This window comes from Onychomys torridus, chromosome 11, assembly GCF_903995425.1.
Source record: "Onychomys torridus chromosome 11, mOncTor1.1, whole genome shotgun sequence".
Taxonomy (NCBI): Eukaryota; Metazoa; Chordata; class Mammalia; order Rodentia; family Cricetidae; genus Onychomys; species Onychomys torridus.
In genome coordinates this window covers 30,541,740-30,558,778 of record NC_050453.1, presented here as the reverse complement: position 1 = coordinate 30,558,778, position 17,039 = coordinate 30,541,740, and the positions used below count along the sequence as shown (strand labels likewise).

At 41.1% G+C, this 17,039-nt stretch overlaps 1 protein-coding gene across 1 annotated transcript; it reads left to right on the top strand.

Moving 5' to 3' along the window:
- The first annotated feature begins 213 nt into the window (after positions 1 to 213).
- Sele (selectin E) lies at positions 214 to 13,620 on the top strand. The gene is made up of 15 exons (XM_036202634.1): positions 214 to 944; positions 1,976 to 2,162; positions 4,500 to 4,651; positions 4,975 to 5,058; positions 5,571 to 5,954; positions 6,504 to 6,611; positions 7,036 to 7,224; positions 7,958 to 8,143; positions 8,541 to 8,729; positions 9,038 to 9,226; positions 9,319 to 9,495; positions 10,111 to 10,221; positions 11,001 to 11,022; positions 11,130 to 11,202; positions 12,109 to 13,620. Exons 4-14 carry the CDS (start codon positions 5,001 to 5,003, stop codon positions 11,185 to 11,187), a joined length of 1,671 nt encoding a protein of 556 aa, XP_036058527.1. The 5' UTR covers positions 214 to 944; positions 1,976 to 2,162; positions 4,500 to 4,651; positions 4,975 to 5,000; the 3' UTR covers positions 11,188 to 11,202; positions 12,109 to 13,620.
- The last annotated feature ends 3,419 nt before the right edge of the window (positions 13,621 to 17,039 follow it).

Genomic DNA, 17,039 nt, shown 5'->3' with positions numbered 1-17,039 from the left:
ATTCGGATTTATACTTCTTTGTAATTATTATGATGTAAAAAAAAAAAAAAAAACAACTCCTGTTTTTATAGCTACCATATCAGATTACACACAAAGAACCTGAAATTCAGAGAGATTTAAAGTCTTATTTGGGGTCACATAGCCTGCTTAATGCAACACCCAGAAGATTCTGTTGGATTTACAGATGTATGGGCCACTGTAAAGAGATTTGTCTTCTATTCCAAACCAAGTCTCAGCGATTTGGCAAAGTGGAAACTTTAGTGTATTAGACAATGAAAGCCCAGCAAAATGTACTTAGGATTTGATTTTCTGGGCATGCCCATGTGCCTGAGTTACTCATTCCCGAGCACGCTGAGGGTGCCTGACTTCTCGCAAGCTGTCTCATGGCAGGCATGGTGGTATGGACATGGCTGAGAAAAATGTCTCTTTTCTCAGATTCATTAATTAAAGGAAGCATCTCACTTGTTCAAATCATAGATAAAGACTCTCCCATGCCTATTACCCTCAGCCAAACTGACCGGAGGTATCCTTTAATGAGATAAAACGATAAAGAGGAACTTCTTAAAAGGTATTATTCATCTCTTGCTATCTGCTAGGAGCAGAGACAAGGGCTTGATGGCTTAGAGAAATTACTATCTGAATTCCTGTAACATTCCCCAGGGAGGCATCTAGGAGACTTAACTGTTTATTCCCCAAAATTAACATTATTCAACAACACAAAGGAGCCACTAAATATCAAAAATCAAGTGTCAACACTCAGAGAACAAGGAAATTGTTTTGAATGCCAGCCAAACATCTTCCATGGTCCCCTCTCTGGATAATATGGGCCCCATTACTCATCCACAGATGTGTCTGATCCACAATCGAGGTGCTACTGTACACACACATTAGCTTTCAACCTGGTACACTGGTGAAGATGTTTACGGACGCAGCTGACATCACAGGTAGGTGGCTTTGTCTGCAGACAGGACATTACATTGGCAGGTGGTGCCAGGGTGGCTGGTGCAGTTGGAGTTTCCATACCAGGCACAATGCCCATTTTTCTATCTGAATGTTTTCCTAAATTTCTGTTAGCATTGTCCAATTTAGATATAAAGGTTAGAATCTGGTGTGTGTTGGGAAGGCCCAACTTATTCTTCTCAGAATTTTAATACACTTAAAGGGATTTGATGATGCATTACTGTTTTGAGAAGCACAACAGTTAGTTTTTGCCAACTTTCCATAACGTAGTATCACTAGGAAGAGGGTCCCAGTGAGGCATTGTCTAGATAAGGTTAACTTACGGACATGCTAGGTGTGCATTCATTCTCTCGCTGCTCTTGACTGTGGAAGCAATGTGAATGGCTGCCCCAGCTCCTGCCTCTCTTCTCCACAACGGTGGGCTACATCCTAGAGCTGTGAGCTGAACTAAGCCCCTTCTCATCTCAGTGGCTCCTTCTCAGTGTGTTTGATCACAGCAACAGAGATAAATTAGAACAGAAAGGGAAGGAGGCATGAACCAGGCAGTGTAGCTGGTTCCTAGCTCCTGGCCAACAACAGCCAACAAGCCATAAGAACCTCTGTTTCAAGTCCATAAGAACTCCATTCTGCCTACATTTGTTTGTTTGTTTGTTTGTTTGTTTGTTTTCTTCCGAGACAGGGTTTCTCTGTGTAGCTTTGCGCCTTTCCTGGAACTCACTTGGTAGCCCAGGCTGGCCTTGAACTCAAAGAGATCCCCCTGGCTCTGCCTCCCGAGTGCTGGGATTAAAGGCATGCGCCACCACTGCCCGGCTCAGGAAAATTCTTTAAAGAATTTCTGGCAGGAAATTTATTTTTTATGTGTCTATATACTTATATGCATTTTCAATTACTATTGACTTTTTTTAATCACCTGATCTTTTGATTCTCTGAAGTAGCCCTATAATATGACATTATTTTACCTGTTACTTGTTAACTTCTAACAGTGCTGGGCTTCATGTTCTTAATTTTCCTGCAGGGTGTCCCTAATCAAAGCCATTTTCTACAGTCTTGAGCGGTGTTCTGGTGAACTCTCTCTCACTGCTCCTTTACCGGGAGTAAAGGATAACAGGCAAGCTGAGGTGTCGGTCACTTTGTATCAGCACGCTTGTGTTCATCTGTGTGCGTTTGTGGCTTCTTTTCATACTTCGCTGTTTCCGGAGCTGGTAAGTGCACTACAAACTTGAAAAGTGGAGCTTACACTTTGCTTTCTTCTCATCGAACTTGTATTTGATATGTAGAAGAACAAAATGAGAATTAATGCCTATAGTAAACCTCAGTTACCTCAACTTGCACATTTTGTCCTCTGGTTCATTTGTGTCCTAAGAAATGGCAATCCTTGCTCATCCAATACTAGATGGTCTATTTAGCTAAAACACTTGATAAAACCCTTTGTGTTTTGTGTGGGGTATAAGAAAATCCCATGAGAAGTGGAAAAGGTAAGAAGGGGGTGTTACCTAACCTACTAGTCATGTTTCCGTTGCTCTGATAAAAGCAACTTAAAAAAGGAAGAGTTTGTTTTGTTTAAAGTTCCATAAAACTAGTCCACATAATGACTGGGGAGGTATGGCATTTGGTGGCCAGAGCAGGAAGCTGAGTGATCACATCTCAACCACACACAGGAAACAAAGCTCTTTGGAAGTGGAGCAAGTCTATAAACTCTCCATGTTTGCCCTCGGTGATGTACTTTCTCCAGCAAGGCTTCATGTCCTAAAAGTTTCATAACCTCTTCTGACAATGTCACCAACTGGGGACCAAATGTCCAAATACCTGAGCCTGTGGGGGATATTTCTCCTTCAAACCACTGTGCTCTTTCATAAAAAGTAAATAGGAATGTGTAATACTTGGTCTATTATAGATGATTTAATTTTAATAAATTATTATTTATAAGGTTGAAAATATTTTAGAAAAAAATTGTCGTATTGCTTGGAAGCTTTCAGAGAATGGTCTTTGTGGCTCACAAGGGCTGAGTTAGCACACTTAAGATTGGTTTCTGTTCCCTCTCAGCGCAACACAATGAGGAACATATAGTGGTTCCTCAACAGATAAAGGAATATATGTTAAGTAGTGGCCAATGGTGGTTACTCATTAATGTTGTATTTAAATATTCACTATTAGCAATACAAGCATTTCCAAACAGAGAGCATTTGTCTAGTGAACAGTATCAGTTATGGTTCCCGTGACTAACATGGATGTAAAGAGGCCTAGAATCTTCAGGTGTGTTCCTATTTCCCTCAAATCACCTATTTTTAATTTAGAGGAAAAATGACCCTTTCCCCCAGGCCCTTTGATACCATTTTAATGCTATTTGAAACTGCTAAATTTTCTTTCTGGTAACAATAAAAAAAATTCAAAGCTATCTTCTCAAAAATGACCAGACTGAGGTTTTTCTAGTAGGAAGGACTGAGAACAAACCTAAGAATAAATAGTTCCTGAGGGGGAAAATCCAAAAAACCCAACTTTTAAAATAAGCTGCACAAGTGGCCAAGGGGAAGAGACCTGGGCTTTTCTCCCATCCTGAACATTCTCTCGCCCTTGTTAGCCTCAGCCAGGCGGTCTGGCTACACTCAGGAAGAGTTCAGCTAATTAACCAGCCCACACCCCTCACCCCCCTGTTTGCTTCTTCCACTTGGGGAATTCACCAGAGTTGGCTCATTTAGAAGATATTCCCATTAGTTATTCATTAAATCCCCAAACAGAAAGTTTGGAAGCTTTGAGAGAAAGTGCTGCCAAGCAGGAAACAAAGCCGTGGCAAGCAAGGAACAGAGCCGTGCCAAGCAGGAAGCAAAGGCACCTTAAAACCATAAAGTCTCTCATCATCTCGGAAGCTCCAGGAGTGGGGCTAGAGAGTACAGAGTCCTCCTAAACCCAGGGGAAGATAAAGGTGAATAAACTAAGAGGAAGGGTTGAGATAGCAATATTATTTAGAAAATGCAAGATGGCAGGAAGGTAGAAAGGGTACGTTTTTATCTCCCACTTAATCCTATTTTGTAGAAACAAGCTATTATTTAGAACGGACACGTGAAGCTTTTTTTTTTTTTTTGTAAGTTTATCGTAACTAGTGAGGATATATGTGAGAACAAACATGCTTCATGAATCTCTCTGCTGAACCACAGTACCTGTGGGAACGGGCCAAGGTAGCAGGTGAATTAAGAGAAAGTGAATGCTGATGACAGCCATGCATGAGAAAATTGAGAGTGATAGATCACGAGTAATAATACATTTATAGCTTGCTTATGGTTATGAAACTAATTCCTACATGTAAGTGATAACAATAATCACACTTTTTGACACAGGAATTAAAAAATCACATTTGCATCATATTTAATAAAATGGCATACAAATTATAAGAGCCTAGAAAAGGGATTAGCTTAGAGGAATAAAATTTCTGACATTTCTATGAAAGTTTTTTTAATGTGGTGGGTATTCCCAGAAAGCCTTTTGGAAGTGGTTGAGGATTTCCTCTTTACCAGATTTTGATAATAATGTCCTATGACTCACAGGAAGCCAGCTCCCCTATAAAGAGGCTCCAGGAGAAGCAATCCTCAGTGGTCCTTGATTAACTACACATCAAACCTCTTAGGAGAAAAGAGAGACGGAAGCAGAAGCAGTACACCTGAGAAATCCAACACCCCATCAACCATTCCACAGAACAGTAAGTGCATATTCCAAGCCAGAGGAGCCCAAAACATAGGTTTTTATGTGTGTGCATATATGCAAATAGCCTTCTGATAAAAAGATCTGTCTAAGCTGTTATAGCATTGTAATTAAAACCCGCCTTTTCTCTTTGTTTAAAATGATGAAAATCTTGAAGTTTGTATCTCTTCACCACAGTAAATGTCTTTGAAATAGGTAGTGAGGTACAGGAATCCTTACCTAACACCTCATGGTGTTGCCTTAAATTCAATAATAAAAGGGTGTGAGTAACCCACACTTAGATTTTTTTTTTTTAACTAATTCTGCACTTTCTCTCCTCAGAAAAATATCTCCAGTCCAATTTCTGGATGAGAGGAGCTGCTGGAGTCATGAATGCCTCACGGTTTCTCTCCACTCTCACTTTCGGTAAGCTGGAGTCATTGCAGACCAGGGTCTCTCATCTTCACCCTATTGAGTCTTAAGAATAGGATATTTTGTTGTGTGGGGCTGCTCTGTGCTGTGTACAGTGGTTAGCAGGACTGCTGACTTCTCCCTGTAGGGTTCTGCCCTCTGGTAGGAATAGTTAGTTTCCCTACATGGGAAGGATGGATCCTAAGTGACCAATTCAGGTATTGTAAAGATTCATTCATTTGGCTCCTGGAATGGGGCTCAAACAGGTGTCACACAGCATCCAATGAAACTTTGTTTTCTCTGACTTCCAGTGTGCCAGGAAGTTGGAGTATTGTGTTGTGGTTGTAATACAGCACAAGGGGATGGCCGGTCACACAGTGCTCCACAGAAATGCTAGACCCTCCAGATGTTTCTCTTTTGACTTTTAAAAGCCATAGTTTGGGCCATCACAAAGCCCCCGATAAGCCAAAAATAAGACAACATAAAGCAGGACTAAACTTTGCTATTCCTTTCTTGACCCAACCCAGCGCTTCTCATTGGAGAGAGCATAGCTTGGTATTACAACACCTCCACCGAACTCATGACGTACGATGAAGCCAGTGCATACTGTCAACGGAAGTACACACATCTGGTGGCGATTCAGAACAAAGAAGAGATCAATTATCTGAACTCCAATCTGAGATATTCACCAAGTTATTACTGGATTGGAATCAGAAAACTCAATAATGTATGGATCTGGGTGGGGACCCACAAGCCTCTGACCGAGGAGGCTAAGAACTGGGCCCCTGGGGAACCAAACAACAAACAAAGAAATGAGGACTGTGTAGAAATCTACATCAAAAGACGCAACGACCCAGGCATGTGGAATGATGAGAGATGTGACAAAAAGAAACTGGCTCTGTGCTACACAGGTATGAAGTTTCTGGATGGTGGAAGGTTGGTTTTGAGTGGAGGCAGCCTGGCGTACTTAGAGCACTCAATATAATTGGTCTCTGCTTTGCACATTTTCTGTTTTTAAAGAGATGATTGTAAAGCATTCCAACAGTAATGACATCTTTTATTTTTTTACGGATTGGTGGGAGTAAAGGTAAGAATGTATGGGTATACATATATGCATAGATAGTTGTATATAGTTTAATCAATATACCGAGTAAAAATACTCAGATACGGTACATGTTTTAGTTGTTTGTGGCATAAAACTATCTTCATAGAGGTTATGAATTAATGATTTTTTTTTGCTTGGTGCCAAGAACAGCTACTCTGCTGATGTCCATTTATTATCACTAAGTTATACAACAGCCTGGAACTTGGGTTGGATGTGTCAGTAAAAATCTTGAGCATTAATGCCATTACATTAGTGTTATCTGGATTACACAGATTATAGACTAAAAACAAATAAAAAAATTCATGGTAAGCACCATAATAATTGATTGTCCTCATCTGGATTGTGCTTTCTGTAGCTTCCTGTACCCCTGCATCCTGCAGTGGTCGTGGTGAATGTGTGGAGACCATCAATAGTTACACTTGCAAATGCCACGCTGGCTTCCTTGGACCCAACTGCGAGCAAGGTAAGTCTTGTCACCACCTGTTCCTTCTCCAAAGATGGTAGCATCCTCTCGTGGTCCAGATGGTTTGTCAGTTGGGGCCACATATTTCCTCTACTTGACTGCATGGAGTAAGAGCACTGCAGTAGCTGGGATTATCAAGTCAGACTCTCCTGGGTCAAACTCCAGCCTTACTGCTTGATACTTATAACACCTTGACAAAGTCGTCTTACAAGATGACTGAATATTTCAGTTGTGTTAAACTAAACAACTTCATGTGACAACTAGTTGTATGGAGATAATAATAGAAACAGCTTCATAGCCTAATGGTTCCATAGAGCCTGGACCACAGGAAATGTTCAATGGGCAATAATTATGGTGTCCAGTGCTCCTCTCTCCTACACAAGGTGAGAGATGAGCAGAAGTGTAACTTGGTTCTTTTTTTTAGTTGTGACCTGCAAAGAACAGAAACACCCTGACCATGGAAGCCTGAATTGCACCCATCCTTTTGGCCTCTTCAGCTATAATTCCTCCTGTTCTTTCAGCTGTAACAGGGGCTACCTGACCAGCAGCACAGAGACCACCATGCGGTGTATGTCCTCTGGAGAATGGAGTGTGCCTACTCCAGCCTGCCATGGTAACTCTCAAAATGCACTAAACCTTCTCACTCCTCCCCATTGCCCTTGTTTTTACCCAACTTTTAACTTTTTCCAATTAAGTTCTTCCATTGTTTCATTCATAGTAAAACGTCTTCTCTCTGTGAGCTGTGTGGGTGATCTGGTACCTGATTGGTTAAACATAGAATTTGTTTTTCATTTTTTTAAAATGGGTATCTCTGAGGTTCTGGTGACATGTAAAGGAAGATGTCATGGAGACAGTGGAAACACATCTAGACAGTCTCATGACTTTCTCATGGACTTTCCTGTTCAGTTTTCCCATGAATTGGGACCAACCTTAGCAGTATGTTGATTAGGGAACTCCAACATCTCTTTGCACAGTTCTCTGGTGCCATTAAGGAGATTCATGGCTCAGGTCCTTTGTATGTTAATATTGCTTTTACTCCAAGTCATGAATCTTGATCTAGAGGCTGTTATTTTTGTTGTTGTTGTTGTTTATGTATATAATAAAGTAGATCAGAGATCATCCAGCATAGTCAAAGCAAAAATCAGTAAGAGAAAATGAAAGTACGAATAAAGACTAACACATTTGTTATGGATCTATATGTTATCAAGAATTGGAACAGGAATTGGGGTTACACCCTTTGAAGATTGGTTTTACCTTCTTTTATATAAACCCTAATTCAATAGAAAGTGAAAACATCTATGGAAATTTCTTTGTGTAAAACTCTCTCTTCTCCTTCATCTCCTTAGTGGTTGAATGTGAAGCTTTGACACACCCTGCCAATGGAGTCAGGGAATGTACCTCAAATACTGGGAGCTTCCCATGGAACACGACCTGTACGTTTGACTGTAATGAAGGGTATCAGCGAGTTGGAGCTCAGAATCTACAGTGTACCTCATCTGGCATCTGGGACAATGAGAAGCCATCATGCAAAGGTAGAATTCTTCCATGTTGAGATTCATCACATTCTCTTCTTCAACTAAGGCTTGAAATGGGCAAGCCAGGCTTACTGACTGGGTGTCCTTTTCTGACACCATGTGGAAGCTTTCTTCCTTGTTCTTTGGCGATGTAAAATTTTTCCCTTTCCCCTCCCTCTGCACATCAGACCAGTGTGGAGGCACCATATTCTTGCTAAAGCTGCCCCATATTATGTGTCATTATCATGGAGATATTGGATCACATAGGGAACACAGCAGCCTTCCCAGGAATTCATAATGAAGAGTTCTCTTAAGTTCTTTGAGCATAGCTTTATGCCAAGTGAACTTGCCATCAAATGACAAATGTTCTCCAGTATCACCGTGATATTTTCTCACCCTTTCTCTGATTTCTCAGCTTTCAAGTGTGAAGCCTTATCCAGGCCACAATGGGGCTACATGAAATATCTTCCCAGTACTTCTGGACCTTTCCAAAGTGGATCCAGTTATGAGTTCTCTTGTGTACAAGGATTTGAATTGAAGGGATCCAAAAGGCTTCAGTGTGGCCCAAGAGGGCAGTGGGACGGCAAAAAGCCCACATGTTCAGGTACATTCTTTTTAGAAATTATTTCTGTGTGTGTGTGTGTGTGTGTGTGTGTACTCCAAGGTCCATGTGTGGAGATCAGAGGACAACTTGAAGGAGTCAATTTTCTCCTTCTCAAATGAGTCCCAGAAATGAAATAGAGGTTGTTAGGATTGGCAGCAAATGCCTTTATCTGCTGAGCCATCTTGCTGCCCCCCTGTGACATACTTTGAATTTCACAGTGAGATAGAAGCTACTAAACATCTTTGTGGCTTGGTTACCCCAAGACACCTGCCCAATGCTTACACCTCTGAATGGCTCCTCTCTTCCAGCTGTGAAATGTGATGCTATCCCTCAGCCTCAGAATGGTTCCATGGAGTGTGCTCATGCTACTACTGGAGAATTCACCTACAAGTCCTCATGTGCCTTTCAGTGCCACAAGGGCTTTAAATTACATGGATCAGCTCAACTTGAGTGCACATCCCAGGGACAGTGGACCCAGGAGGTGCCCTCCTGCCAAGGTACCATTGAGTTTCGACTCTCAGGACAAACATCAACCTGGCAGTTTGGTGGTTAGGTTTTCCTAATTTCTACCATGAACTTGTCATTATAGTTGTACAATGTTCAAGCCTTGAAGTCCCAGGAAAGATGAACATGAGCTGCAGTGGGGCACCTGTTTTCAGCACTGTATGTGAATTTACATGTCCTGATGGATGGACACTCAATGGATCTGCAATTCTGACATGTGGTGCCACAGGACACTGGTCTGGGATGCTGCCTACCTGTGAAGGTGATGGATTGATTGATGGTGGTTGCCTAGGGGAGTAGGCTGCAAAAGGGGTGTTATATTGCTAAGGAAGCTAACTGTCCACTATGTCAAAATCAGAATGGTAGGTTATAAGGGATGGATAGAAAGAAAACAGAAAATGATGCATATCAGTGGAACAGTAGAATGTTTTGTTCTTATCTGCCTCCTCAATTTCTTCTCCAATACTCTCCATTGATCCCTTCTGTTATCATGATTTATTTCCATGGTCCTCCCTTTAGACCTCTTCCTCTTCCCTCATAGTGGGATTCTGAACATTGGAAAGGGGAGATCTAGAGAAGAAAGGAGGAAATAAGTATGAGAGAAAAGGCAAGGCTAGTTTAGTGTTAACCGGGGTGTGGTCTGATGATGTCAAAGAGCTTGACAAGGCTGTGTTCTGCCTGGGAACATGGGACACAGCCTCAGCGGTGGTTTGGGAGGAGTTGTTTAAATCTTTAATGTCAAGTCTCTATTTCATGTACTTGACTACATGGTTCTTCTGCTGACAGTAATGAATGTGCAGAGAAAAGGCCAAAACAGGGCAGAAAGCCTCCAAAGCCAACTGTTGCTTATGCTGTTTCCTCTGACTTGTTTCTCCAGCCCCCACTGACTCCACCCGTCCCTTGGTAGTGGCGCTTTCTACGGCAGGAACCTCGCTCCTGGCATCATCCTCATTTCTCTACTTGTTGCTGAGATACTTCCGGAAGAAAGGTAAATTCAGGCATCCCCTTGAGAAATGATTTTGAAAAGTGTGTGTGTGTGTGTGTGTGTGTGTGTGTGTGTGTATTTCTCACTGATGAGCTATGATCTCTTGAAAATTTTCACTAGAATCTAGAAAGTAGAACCTACTCATTAAATAGCCCCTGTAAATGCCAGCGTAATCGAGCAAAAGTTTCATGATTAGGATTTCTTACTCAACTCAGTGATGAAAGTTTTAGGAAACCTGTGCTGGCTGTGCTAACACTGCTCAACTCTAGGGGGCGCTACTCACTGCAAATTGCACAGTGTCCTTGGAGTTGCTCAATGAGAATTATGGAGTTATATACCGTGATTCTCTTGGGATAATAGGTGAAATGATTTTAAGTCACAGAGAAAATTGCTTGGAATAGTTTATATAGTTTATATAGTGTATATCTTCAGGAATAGAAAATATACCTATGGTCCTTTTGGTCTACAAACTATTTAAATGTTTTTTTAACTAAAATTTGAAATTTAGACATTAGGAAATTTCATGTAAAAGTGTGGATTTTGTACTTCCCATGAGAACTTGGAAGAAAAATCAGACAAGATGAGCATGCAACTATTTCCTGGTGTCAGGAAGCTTCTGTGCTCTTTGGATGTTTTATCCTCTCCATTTTACCTTAATTGCCACCAAATGTTTATTACAGAGCCCTGTAATACTGACAGTATAAACCCAGATGAATCAAGTAAATCAATCTAATTTGCTTAAAAATCATTAGCCCAAATTAATAATTTTCTTTCTCTTTCAGCAAGGAAATTTGTTCCTGCGAGGTAAGTTGGACTCTTGTACAAAGCATGCCGCTTAATACTCCATACATTTTTTTTTTCTGTGCATGTGGGAAAGCAGAGCTTGACATAATTTTCTCACATTTCCACAGCAGCTGCCAAAGCCTTCAGTCGTGTGGCAACTATCAAGTCCCTTCTCAAGTCATCTAAGTTCAAAACAATCAGGTATGACTTGGGTAGGGCATGTTAAGGAGGGGAAATCCCCCCTTCTCAATGATGTTTCTCCCTGACACCCTCAAACTTGCCATTGGCTAGAGGAAATCCTCATCTTCATGACAATTCATAGAAAGTTGTTTCGTTTCTTTGTGGAAGGAGGGGAGGGCTCTGGTTCTGTCTTTCTTGGATCATTTTACTTGTGGATGATCATAGTGGTCGTGGGATGGTGAATGCTAGCCCCATTCAGCAATTAGACACCTAAGCATGGAGCTAAGCTAGGGACCCTGAGTGACTGGGTATCCCCCTAGTCCTCTGAGATGAAGAAAACAAGGCACAAAATTTATGGGATCTTGCTTGAGTTTCCAAAGCGATTGTGCAGGGTAGCTGGGATTCGAACCCAAGCACTTGTGTGATTCTGGAATCTGTGGTCCTCAATATCTGCATTGCTTCTGGGAATATATCTGGAAGGTTAAGACCTTCCAAATGCATTTTTCTTAATGAACAGAATTTTTGGTGAAGTTTGGGACTCGGAGAAAAAACAATGAACAGAAAGTAGATGTTTCAATTTGCCTCTCCAGCCTCCTTCCGTATTTTCCTTATTAACATCTTTCTTTGGCATAGTTCTTAATGATGACCAATACAGTTGAATTGCTGTTAATTAAAGCCCAAGGTTCACAAGGGTTCATTCTTTAAGTTACATACTCCATAGCTTTGACAGAGTTATAAATTATTAACATAGTTATAAATGATTGATATCTACCATTACAATGTCATAGACATTGTTGTAACTGAGTGACATCAGGAGTTCCTATCTGGATCACTCCCAAGAAACAGCCTGCTTAAAAGACGTAGTTTGTTGTTGCTATCCAGCATGCAGGATATTTGGAAGGTTTTCACACTTGCTTGTATTTGCAGGAACACAGATGCATCCTGGGAAATAGAATGATATGCCCAAGATAGCCGAAAATGAGCTGACTGTGGGATTCTGGTCTCTCTTGCCTGCTAAATAACTGGGATCCTGACTCCGTGGATCCAAAATTCAGCGACAAGGCCAGCCCTCCACCAGAGAGACTCAGTTTCCTCTTTCCCAGCCACAGTATCAAGAACATGCTGACCACAGAAGTTTGAGGGTATTCTCTTCAAAAGAGAGTGAATGGACCAAGCCCTGGAACAGCAAAATTCTACCTTAGTCACTGGAATTTGGGAAGAGAAACTGTATTTTGTAGCTTTTTTTCTTTCTCTTGTTCCCCAATTTTTCAATGGTTAATACTGTTAAAGTTGTTACAGGGATAAATGATATTTATCAGCAGTTTTGAGCAAATAATTTTCTATCTCTCTTGAAGAAAAAAGAAAAAGGCAAAATCGTCATATCCTCAGATTATGGCATGGGAATGTTGTTGGGGTACAAGGTGCAAATCCTGCTGAGTGCTACATGTTAGCACTCTAGGCAGGCTTCCTGGCCTCTGAAGTATTCAGTGGCCTCTGAAGTATTCTCAGACATTATGTTCTGTGTCCTTGCATTGAATCCACCATGTTGTCCATTACTCTTTTTTCAGTGCAAGGGTCAAAAGGACTTTAAAAAAAATCAGAAATCCTGTGACCTATGACAAGGCAAAAGTTACCTTAAATCACATTTTATTAGCAAATCCTAATGTTCTAGCTGCAGTAAACTTATCTTCAAAATGAGGAATTACTGATCAGTGTGAACTCCTGAGTATTTAACTGTAGCTGGTTTTAAGACATGGTACTATCAGAAGAATAGAAGTTGAAGACAGAGTTTGCATGTTTGGGGACTTTTCCCCCCAAAAATGTGGGGTTTTTTCTTTCTAAAAGAAAGAGCTTTCCTTGAGGCCAAATGTTCTGATTTAATAAAAGCATAAATGCTAAAAGTGAAGGTGAATTTTAAAGTATTTGTCTATCAGCTTGTCTAAAATATGAATGTACTCTGCATTCCTATAAAGGTAGTTCTCATGTGTGACAAGTAGCTACCCGATTCTTGTATATCATATATGATTCTAAATTGAAAGAGTAAAAGTGTCGAACAGTTATTCTGTAGCTGTTTTATTCTCTGTGTTCATATGTCCTAGAGGGGAAAGCTTGTGTACACAATGATTATGTTGTTTTACAGAGATTAAAATTCCTAAGGAATGTCACCTGTAGTTGGCAATGACAAATCCTTGACCACTAAGTGTCAAAGCTGTTCCCATCAAAACTATCCCAACTTCCAAATAACCTCTTAGAGAAAGAGATTTTTTTGAAAAGTGCTTACTGGATAGTGGCAATGAAGAACCAATGGTAGACAAGGAGTGTGACAAGCATTAAGACAGGGCGGGGTGGGAGAGAGGAAGAAGAGAGACAGCAAGAGCCAGAGAAGGAGTAGCTGGTGTGAAACTATGCAATGTAAATGCTTACATATTTTGTATCAGAAATAACTGTGTGAGATAAGAATGTGGTCTGTATCTGAATTTTATAGAGTATTTTAAATTATGATTTGAAATATTTTATGGTTCAAAAGTATGTATTTATTTAAATATGTCAATTTTGTTGTATTCACATGTCAGTATAATGTTTGACAATAAATGCATTTTTATTTATCTTTGTGTTTATAAACGTTCTTAGCATTTTTAATTCATCTAGATAAAAATATGTACACCATAAAATTTACATTTTCTATTCATTTTACATACCATCCACAGTCCCCCGTTCCCCCCTCCTCCCACTGCCCCAACTTCCACCAACCCACCCCCATCCACTCCACAGAAAGAGTCATGAAAATTCTTGAAGAGTCTTCATGAACATTCATGAAGAGTCAACAATGCCTGGCACTTGAGGCAGGACCAACACCCACCCCTTCCCTCATCAAGACTGAACAAGGCATCCCCCATATGGAATGGGCTTCAAAAAGCCAGCTCATGCACCAGGCATAGATCCTGGTCCCACTGCCAGGGATCCCACAAATAGACCAGGCAACAAACCCACAGGTGGAGGTCCTAGTCTGGTCCCGTGCAGGCTCCCCAGCTGTCAGTCTAGAGTCCATGTGCTCCCACAAGTTCAGATCATCTGTCTCTGGATTTCCCCATTATGATCTTGACCCCCGCCCGCCATATAATCCCTCTTCCTTCTCATCGTCTGGATTCCTGTAGCTCAGTCTGGTGCTTGGATGTGGATCTCTGCATCTGCTTCCATCAGTTACTGGATGAAGGTTCTATGATGATAGTTAGGGTATTCGCCAATCTGATTACAGGGGAAGGCCAATTCAGGCCCCTCCACTATTGCTAGGAGTCTTAGTTGGGGTCATCCTTGTGGGTTCCTGGGAATTTCCCTAGCAACATGTTTCTCTCTAGCCCTGTAATGGCTCCCTCTATTGAGATATCTCTTTCTTTGCTCTCCCACTCTATCCCTCCTCCAACTCAACCATCCTGTTCCCTCAGGTTCTCATCCCCCATCCCCTCCCCTTTATGGTAAAATTTACACTTTAATTTAATTGACTGAATGATCGTGTGTGTGTGTGTGTGTGTGTGTGTGTGTGTGTGTGTGTGTGTGATTGTCACTATGAATGTGTGGAGATAAGAGGACATCTCTGAGGACTCAGCTCTCTCTTTCCACCATGGGCTGGCTGGGCAAGTGTTTTTACCCATTGAACCATCTTCTTGGCACAAATTTCACTCTTTTAAAATGGAGTGTCAGGCAACCATGTAACTAACTCTGCAACAGTTTTATTGCTGTAGAATGAAACCCAGTCAATTAGCAGCTCCCTCACCATCTTGCCTTTCCCTCTCATGGCAATATTAATCTACATTCTGTCTGTGGATTTGCCTATTCAGCACATTTTATATACATGGAGTACCTTGTGACCATCCACCTAGCTCTTTTTACTTAGCTTACTGTTTCCTAGAGTCCTCCATGGTGTAGCTTGCACCAACACTTCATTCTGTTTACAGAGAAATTATATCCTTTGTATGGATTGACCAGATTTGTGTCACTCTATCACTCAAGTGATTGTCTCTGAGTTTCTTTTCACATTTTGATTACTGTGAATAACGCTATCGTGAACACCTGAGTGTAACTGTTGAGGTGCAGCCTTCTCTCCATCCCCTTTCACATTTATCTGGAGGCAGGTCACATAGGAATTCTTTTCTATTTTTAGAGGAACTCTCATCCCACTCTCTCCCAAAGAGGCTGTTCCGTTTTACAGTCACACCTACAATGAGAAGGGTTCCGGTTTCTCCACATTCTAGTTAATACTTCCATTGTCTTTCTTTGGTCATCATTACTCCAGTATGTGTGAAGTTTTATACATATAGGCTCCTGTGCCAATACCAAAACTATCCAAACATGTTAATAATCTAAAAGAACGACCAAGACCAAGGAAACAAAGTTTTTGCTGCTTGCCAGTCTCAGTTGCTGTAATTCAAAAAAGTTCATATTAATTTACACTGAAGATTCAATTATCCTCAGGACTAGGTTCACAGTGAGGCTCCTCCCTACCAATACATACATTCTTCCTACTACTGTGGGGTTAATACACAGGCCTGACAGGGGTAGACCTCATCTAACTCATTAAGCATCCAAATTAAACTTCATGTTGGAGGAAGAACAAAGTCACCCTGAGCTCTGATATTTATTTCACCCTGGTCGAGGATGCTGGTAATCCTGCTTCTCAAGCTTTGGGCCTGAGCTGAATTACATCTCTCAGTCTCTAGTCCTTCACTTGTGTACATACTCTCCTGTTTCTCAGAAAGTACACGCCTTGTTTCAACCAGGCAATCTATTGATGGAGGTGTTCCATCCATGAACGCACTGTAGGCATGGTTACCTGCACATGGTCAAGCCAGGAAGATCAGTTAACATTCGAACAGGCAGCACTACTTAGGCTTAGTAGGTTATAAAAAGCAAGAAAGTACATGAAGCTGAGAAACATGTTGGTGAGTTTTCAGGGGATGATAGTCAGTAGGACTTGGGGGGATGGGTTAAACACCAAGGAGCAATGAAATTACCTAAAAACAAATACATTTAAAAAATAAGACTAGTGTTAGTTCCTTCCCCATAGTATTTTAGATATTAAAAGGTAATTAACATGACCTGTTAAATTCTACTGTTGTTATTGTTGTTACTATTTTATTTATTTACTTACTTACTTATTTATTTATTTTGTGTGGTGTGTGTGTGTGTGTGTGTTGGCACATACATGTCATGATGTTTGTTATTATTATTAACTTTCTTACAATGCAAACACTATTGTGTCCATGACTGGTTTTAGATGGCCTTTAATTGGCTGAATTCAAATTGAATATGCTGTCTTATCTCTTTCACGTTTTATACTCAAGGTATTTCTAAGTCCCCAAACTAGGGCCAAAAGCTAGAGCCTGGGAATTGTATTTAGGGTTTAAAATTCAGACAAGCCATTAACAAGGACTTCCACTAGGGGGTGAGCAAGGGAAGAGGGAGGAAAGAAACTGAGTTGGGTCAAGTCTTCCAGAGCTACTCAAGTTCAACAGCATTGTAACTGGATCTGAAGGGACTTTATCTGCAGCACTTTCAGGATCTCCAACTTCACAGCCGGGTGTTTCTAAAACCAAACAACAGGGAAACCAAAGGGAAGCCGGGAGAGAAGGAAGGGAAGGTGCTCAGGGGAACAGAAAAGGCTGAGCAGATGTGCTGAAGAATCCAGTTGCCACAGCTTCTAGTCAGCTACTGTGTTCTCAGGACAGATGATTGAGACCCGCTTAGGAAAGGGGTGGGGAGAGAGAAAGAGAGATGAGAAAGGGGAAGAAAAGGGGAGGAGGATGTGAGACTGGGTTAGAGAAATGAAAGAAAGCAAGCCCTGTTGGTAACACTTAGCACAT